Source organism: Juglans regia, chromosome 1 (assembly GCF_001411555.2).
Source record: "Juglans regia cultivar Chandler chromosome 1, Walnut 2.0, whole genome shotgun sequence".
NCBI classification, from domain to species: domain Eukaryota; kingdom Viridiplantae; phylum Streptophyta; class Magnoliopsida; order Fagales; family Juglandaceae; genus Juglans; species Juglans regia.
The window spans coordinates 543,677-552,040 of NC_049901.1; the positions used below are offsets into that span (position 1 = coordinate 543,677).

Sequence of the window (8,364 nt, forward strand, 5' to 3'; positions counted from 1 at the left end):
TTTATTTAATTATTACTTAATCATTATAATTTTTTTAAACTTTTACACATAAAAAATATAACTTTTTCAAATTTTAAAATAAAAATAATATTCAGAAATTATATTCAAATAATTTTTTATTAATTTCTTAATTCTAAATTTCTTAATATCCAATCAAAGTTGGAGCCCAACCCAATTCAATAATATATTATTAATTTCTTAATTCAAAGTCAAATATAATTCGAATAAATTAAAAAATAATAATATTTTATTAAAGAATTTGTTAGTATTAAAAAAGTTGTGTACCATCAAAATTTGAATTATGAAAATCAAGCTGTCTGTAGATTTTTAGGAATGCGATTTTGAAATTCAAAAAGAGTTTGATCAATTCAAGCACCTTTCAAGAAGCACAAAATTAAGAGAAGAAGACGAGGGGCGCCAATGTGAAAGGAAGGAGAGAGACATTGCATGAGAGGAAATAGAAAAATAAAAGAGAAGAAGAGAAGAGAAGGAAACAGATTAGGGTTTTTTTACTTTTTATAAATAATTTTTTAACATATATATTATACGGGTGGGAAGGTAAAAAGCATAACGGGAGGGGTATCCACCCGCCCTCACCCACATGTTAATATATTTGTTATCAACCCGCCCGCACCCAAGGCAAGCAGGCAGGTTGTCCACCCATCTCATAGTAGGCCTAGCGGATCGAGTGGGCAGGGCGAGTCGGGTGCCTAGCCGCCCAGCTTTACACAAAACTTGCCTATAAAGATATCCAATCAAATATTGATAATGTATCCAAGTGTGCCACTAGATCAAAAAAGTTTTTGAGACTTTTATAAGAATTATCTCTCTTGAAGTTTTTGTAAACCACACAACATACAAGAAAAATTATAGTGTGGTTTGAGGTGAGTTCAACCTCTGAAACCTGAAGGTTCCTGGCTACTAGGTGAATCCCTAAACTTATCCTAATTTTTGGTCGAATTCTTTTTTTTATGATCAATCAACCTCTATTCAAAGCTGACTTCATCTAATAGAAACCTTCTTTTTGCATCCTCAACAATGCCTTATAAGCCATTCTATCTACCCCTCTTGCTAGTATCTCTTGTTGGTACAAAGGGGCTGCAAAAGAGACAATAGTGAGAGAAAAGTTTGCTTTAAGACGCGTTACAATGTCATCAATCTTAAGACAATATTCAATTACTAATGGCACATAGTTTGAGAGAGTTTACTGCAGATTTTGTTAAACTCAAACATTTTGATGGAGCCAATTTTCGACGCTGGCAAAAGAATATGTACTTTCTCCTGGCCAGTTTCAAAGTGGTGTATGTTCTAACCACTCATAAACTGTCTGTAAATGAAGACGAGACAATCGCTCAAAGTTGGGCAAGGATCAAATGGGAACAAGATGACTATATCTGCAAGGGACATATTTGCAATGCAATGTCTGACACATTATTTGACGCGTACCAGAACAAAACAACCGCCAAGAATTTATGGGATGCACTTGAGGCTATGTATCTTTTAGAAGATGCTGCAAAATGCATTTAAAGGATAAAGTTAATTGAATGGTTGTACAAACATTTTATGGTATTTGAGAAATATCATGGATTATGGTATTGAGTACAGCGGATTTCCTTTGGTTATAGAAGGAGGTTTCCTTTGGTTGTAGAAGGAATATTGATGCCAGTTTGGAAATTGAGCATGATGATCAAATCAACCAATGGGTAGATATTTACTCTTAGTGGGGGAGTAATCTCCTGAGATCAAAGAAGCAAGCATGCATAACTTACTCAACCATGACGATTAAGTCTATGGCATTGGCTTTTTGAAGCAAAGAGATAAAATGGCTAAGAAATTATTGATAAAGATCTTGGATTTAGAAAAAAAAAAATTCAATATCACCAATGTCTTTGCATTGTAACAGTCAGGCTATATTGTCACGGGCCTAAGCCATATATATAATGACAAGTCTAGGCATATTAAGACAATTACTCACATATGGAGTTATTACGATTGATTAAACGAGATATTGTCGGAACTGGCATATCCATTAACTAAAGAACTTACAAGAGAATTGATGTAGGACGTCAAAGTGATGGGTTTAAAGCCAAAACAATAAAATCATCAATAATGAAAACTCAACTCAACTCTTGAACATATCATAACTTGAGTTCAATGATCAAAGTACACTATATGTTTGTGGTTTGCAAACACTATGATATCAAAATTAATTTTTTAAACTAATTTACCATCCCGAGATTTGAAGTGTTTGGTACTATAATGAAAATGAAAGGCTGAGCAATAAGCTCTTAATAAACTTATAACATGGTTATGTTAAAATGTTTAGTAACATGACACTTTCGATAAGTCTACCTATATAAATGTCAGGGGTGGTGCCGCCTCCTATGCGAATTAGGCTTTGTCATTAGAGCGCTCATTAAACCAAGATATAGACACAAGGTCAATCCACATATCAGATTTAATGAACTACCCAAAAAGAATAAAATTTATATGTGAGATATATCAGGCTAATCATATACAATCACTAATTCAAAGCATGTTTACTATGTCATTCTGGTTAGTTTTGATGTATTTTCACTATATGAAGGTTCAAGTCCAAAAGACATATTCATTTATGTATAAATTTTCCTATTCTAACGAGGATATATTTTGAAAATGGTGGAAGATTTTTGGAAATATTTTCAAAATAATATATATAATATTTATTATTAATAATATTTTAGAGATTTATTTTTTGAAGTTATGAATTATTTTAGAAATAGAGAAATTGAGGAAAGTTTGTAAGTTATTGCTTATGGTTATAATAATTTGGGTTCATTGTTGTTGTTGTAGCTGTCAAGTGGCTCAGTGGTATTGATTATCACTATCTACCCTGAAGGTAGAGATTTGAACCACACCTCTATCAAAAAGAAGTTTTAATTATCAAAACTACTAGGTACAGGCAGTTTCGTGTACCAAACGTGTACCGAAGATGATGTGGAAATATTTAATTTTTTTATTATAAAAAAGAGAGAAAAAGAAAAGGATGAAAACGAAAGAAGAAGACTGGATCGTCTTCATCTCCCCCTCTGCTACCCATTTTCACCATTTCTGATTTTTGTCCCCTTCACCATTCAGCAAAAAAGTAGAGAGGTATGGCTTTTTGTTTAGTATTACTGTTTGGTCCTGCTTCTGGTCCACAAACCACTCCCTATTCTGAATTTCACAGTCACAACCACCTCCCCCCACACTTGTTACTCGTTCGTAAGTACACTAAAGTGGATATGGGTTGCATTGTTCTAGCTTCAAAATTTGAAGGCAGCTTATCTATTTTTTGCCCTCTCCAAGGCCAAGAAGCCACAGCTCCCATTCTTCCATGGTGCTCATATGTGATCCCTTCTTCCATGGATTTATTTATAGGAGTATTATTAGTCATCTCCAATTAACAATCTCACAAAACCCACCCATAAATAAATCTAGTGGCCAACTAAATCCAAAAAGCAACGTATCCACATTTTTTGAATAACAGTTTTTCCCATTTTCACTCTATATATAAAGAAATGCCCTTTCTCTCGTCTCATTTTGGATTGGAGAATTATGGAGTGGAATCACATCCCACTCATTTTTAGTACGTAGATATAATAGAATCAGCAATAGCTTAAAAACCTCAATCTCTCTCGTTGAAAGGAAAAACTCAGAAAAATGACCCTCACCCACTCACTTCCTGTGCCTGAATTTATGTCTTCTTTTTTACTTGGCAACCACAATACCCTTATTCCCAATCGCCATAGTCCCACAAAATTGGGTTTTATCAGACCCGCCTTCTATCAACACGCACCGTTTCTTTTTTATTTTAAACCCAGCCTCCACGTCGCTTTTGGTGCGCATCGGTGCACGAAGTCGCCTTCAACGAGAGTTTTCCTTTAATTATTTTGTAGATAGGATGGCCTCCACATAGACTAAGGCAACTTGTGCGCGAAGGGACGCGTGTGTGGCTCACAAAAGCCACAACTCTTGACAAAGAAAATGCCAAAAGTCAAACCAATCAGGATTTGAACCCGTGTGAGATGGTTGGTGGAGAAGCGTGGTGACCATTGGACCAAGTCCAACCTTTGTGTCACTTTGTAATAAGCAGGATAAATATACCTATTCGTATCAGATTACAGAAAAATAATAACTTTTCATTCACATCCTTTGGTTAAGTCTACGAATTTGAGATAGATTGATAGAGTTTTTGAATTCAATTTCGAATTCTCTCTCTCTCTCTCCCAAAATTTTCACTTCTTCAAAACTTGTTAAAATCTGTTTGTTCTTGAGAGAACATATTTCTAATTTCTTAGTTGAATAACAATATCTGAGGTTATTCGGAATCTAATTTCATATGTATATAACGTAATTAAATAAACAGACTTGTTCTAGGCTTCATTGTATCTTGGAAGCAAATTCGCTTATAACCCGTGTGCATATCGTTATTGGTGGGGGCGAAAATTATCTTAAAGAAAGCGACATTGTAACGCGTCTTGAAGCAAACTTTTCTCACTATTGTCTCTTTTTCAGCCTCTTTGTCCCAACATCTCTCTTCTTTCCTAGTAGGTTGCTATCACTTCCTCTAGTAGCTCGAGTGAACTGACCATACCCCAAACCAACAGAGGAAGTAAAATACACTAGGGTACTTGAGAGAACCAAATCGAAGGAACTCAAGCAAAATGACCATTTAATTTCGGGAGAATGGGTGCTCTCCATCTTTTGATTAGGAAAGCACATACTTAAATATAAGCCACCTGATTGTCCCTAGCATTACTATTTCAGATTAGTGCTGGTAAGCTAGTTTGGAGCAAACACAGAGCACTGTGTTCATTCATTACCATACATCTTTCGATAAAGATATGAGCGGTAGAGGGGATGCTTTAGGAAGTCCATGTTTTACAGTAGACTGTTCTGCTTTTCAATTATTTTGGATAAGTACGGTAGACTATTCAGCTTTAATTCTAACTAATACAAAAGAAACTAGGAATCATCCACATGCTGCCCCCAAATATTTTTGTGAACTATATAGTTGTGAGAAACAAATTCCATTTCTCTAATGTAGAAAGTCCAGAGATTTTTTTTTTGTACAAGTAGAGAGCCCTGAGATTTCAAACGCCTATATACATCCATCAGAAGTTCGCTAGAAGTACGAGGACTAGGAGATGCATGCACTCGGGAATAACAATGTTATGATAGTGACTCTAACAATTCAGTATCCACAGAAAATAACGTTAAAATAAGTCATTATGTGAGACTCATATTAACCAATAAATCCTGACAACCATTTTGATTCATAAGTTCAACGAATACCCAATAGATAGTGAATGGTGTTGAGAAGCATCATAACTAATTAGACAAAAACAACTCGAAGGCAGCTTGTTTTATAAGCCAGGGAGTTGAATGGAATATCTACCCACTACCAGGATGAACTTCCACATTAACAAACATAGCAGACATCTGAGACATGATTGTATTATATTTTTTTTGATAATTAACATGATTGTATTATATGAAAAGAGGCGAGTTCAGAAAAAGGAAGAAACATATCCTCCCTCTTTCTCACTTACAAAAAAAAACATACCCTCCCTCTTTCTTTTATATTTTCAAGAGAGCAGCAATCTAAAGACATAGTACCATCAGCAATCACGAAGTTACCGTTATAGTTTTCTAAGTAAAATTTCATAACTCAGGCATCTGCAGAGCCTCGATAGTTTTCCTTAACCACAGACATTTCATAATTGAGGATGCGTGTAGTTTAGTTTTGATAATGAGTCAATGACAATACTTGGAGAGAGAGAGAGAGAGATAAATATATAATATCAATATATATATAATATATATTCCCTGTCTCCTTAGGACAGAGCTACGATCGCTAGAGCTAATCCTGCTCAGGTTGTTCTTGCATCGCCATGAGGTTACTATATCATAAATCCTCACTTGATATGAGAAAACCATCACAAATGACTCTTATCAAGTCAGCTTGTGATGCTAACTATGAGTTCTCTGAAACTAGATTCTTCTTCATAAGTATACAATCAACCCAATACAAGATACTTCACTTGCTGCTCGTCGGTTTCAAGACCAATATTACTCAATAGTGTCACAAAGTACTAGAAAAAAAAAACGTGTTGGATTTTGAGGGGTAAACACCTAGCAGGAAACAAGCATATTGATCCTCGAGGATCTCGACCATACGATATTACAAAAGGGTATTGCTATATCACACTCTACTATTCATCACACTTTCCACACACTTCACATAGTTTTTTTTTTTTCTTTTTTTTTTTCACCCCAGCACAGGGCTGCTTCACACAGTAGTGTGTGAAGCAGATTTATTCATTACAAAACCTTTACATGTCCTTGAAATTCTAAAATTCCTAGCAGCCAACAGTATATCAGTGATAATCTTATCCGCAACATCCTAAAAGTATAGCTATCTATGAGTTACGGAATGCAGATATTCCTCGTTTTTTCAAGTTTCAAATCGGTGTATGGTTCTCATTGCATTTTGGTTGGATAAAGTAATAACGAACAGGCAGAGCCGCAGAGGCTCGCATTTGGAAACTTGAAAGACCATCATGAACAGAAACATTATGCAGACCGCGGGATTGAGAAACTATAAATTGGAATCTAAAAAGACGAACACACAGTATAAGACAAGGCATGGATCGTTCCATTGCGAACTCAAACCCGCGATATATATAAAATTAAAACATAATCATTCAATACACATCATACCCTAAGTATCTGAAGCTTGGTGGAGAAAGCAATGGCAACCCAATCGGGCTGGGACGAGGACCACTGCAGCTGCTCGATCTCCGCCCCGGCCGTGTACGCGAGAATAGGATCCAGGCCACCCTCGACAGGTTGGCCCATGGAGGACAAGTCCCAAATCAAGGCCTGGGAATCATCCCCGGCCGTGCAGATGTGGCAGGAACTGTGGGGAGCCCAGGCAATAGCATTGACGGAAGCCTGATGCCTCTGCAATTCAACGACAGGAAGCGTGGGGTAGCGGATGTCAAGGACGACGACTTTAGAGCTGTCCATGATGATTGTGGCCATATACCTGGGGTCCTGCTTGTTCCAGCCGAGGCGGACCAAGGGGGTGTCAGGCTCGGAGCTCTCGTAGATGATGGTGGAGTGCTCCTTGTCACGAAGATCGAAGACGCGGACGGAGCCGTCGGCGGAGACGGATGCAAAGACACTGACTCCGCCCCAGGCGATGTCGTATACCTCCTTATCGTGAGCAATGAGCTGGGTGTCGACGATTTCGCGATCTATGTCCCAGATGGTGCAGGTGGTATCGATGCTGGAGGTGCCGATGCGCTTGGGCTCGGCGTCGTTCCAGTCGAAGGAGGTGAGGGGACCGCAGAAGTCGCTGTTCTTGTTTCCGTTGAGGAGGCTCTTAAGCTCGACGCGGTGGTCGTCGGAGATCCGCCACACACGGAGGAAATCGCTGGAGGTTGCGAGAAGGTCGGGTTTCTGGCACTCCTTGTCCGGGATAAAGATGGTCTTGGTGGGAGGGTAGGGATGCTCAAAGGAGAGATTTGGATCGGAGCGGATCTCACCGTTGGAGTCGTCCAGCTGAACGATCTCCACGCGGTTTGGGTACTGTTCCAGGAGGCTGGCTATAGCCAGCCGGTACTTCTTGTCGCGGCGGACACTCCAGTTCATGGCATAGATGTGCCACGGTGCCTCGTACGTGTATATCTCCGACCGCTTCTGCTGCTCGTCAGAACCGTCTTGATTCGGATCGCTGCTCGCCCCCATATTCCTGTTTACTGTTTAGGGAAAATTGTCTGTATCAGAGCAAAGAGGATTTTATTCTAGGGCAGAAGACTCCCGAAGAAGAAATAAATGGTACTGAAGGGGCTTAATCCATGGAAGAAAATTGAACGGATAAATTGGTGGTCGCACCACTTTTGCCTGGCAGATGTGCAAGTCTACTCTTTGCAGTCTACTGAATCAGAAGGTTGGATCTGGGCCGTCCATCCAGCCAATCCACGGCCATGCACACTTTCGCCAGAACATCCATGAATCAAAATGTCGCAGAAGGAACAAAGGAACAAAGTCAATAGAGTGAAAAATGAAGGCCTCGTTTGTTTTCAGAGATGAGATGAGATGAATTGAGATTAAAGTTAAAAAGTTAAATAAAATATTGTTAAAATATATTTTTTAATATTATTATTATTTTAGAATTTGAAAAAGTTAAATTGTTTATTTTATTTTATGTGAAAATTTAAGAAAGTTGTAATAATAAGATGAGATGAGATATTTTTAAAAAACAAACAAGGCCTTTAACAAAAAAATTGGGGATGGTTAATGAGATGTGAAACAATTTTGTGATAGCAGTAAGAT

General features: G+C 37.8%; 1 protein-coding gene across 1 annotated transcript; it reads right to left on the minus strand.

The window, feature by feature from the left end:
- Nucleotides 1-6,531: 6,531 nt before the first annotated feature.
- On the minus strand, nucleotides 6,532-8,127 carry LOC109001278 (WD repeat-containing protein LWD1). Its single transcript, XM_018978481.2, has one exon. The coding sequence runs from the start codon at nucleotides 7,774-7,776 to the stop codon at nucleotides 6,739-6,741; it is 1,038 nt and encodes a 345-aa protein (XP_018834026.1). The 5' UTR covers nucleotides 7,777-8,127; the 3' UTR covers nucleotides 6,532-6,738.
- Nucleotides 8,128-8,364: the final 237 nt, after the last annotated feature.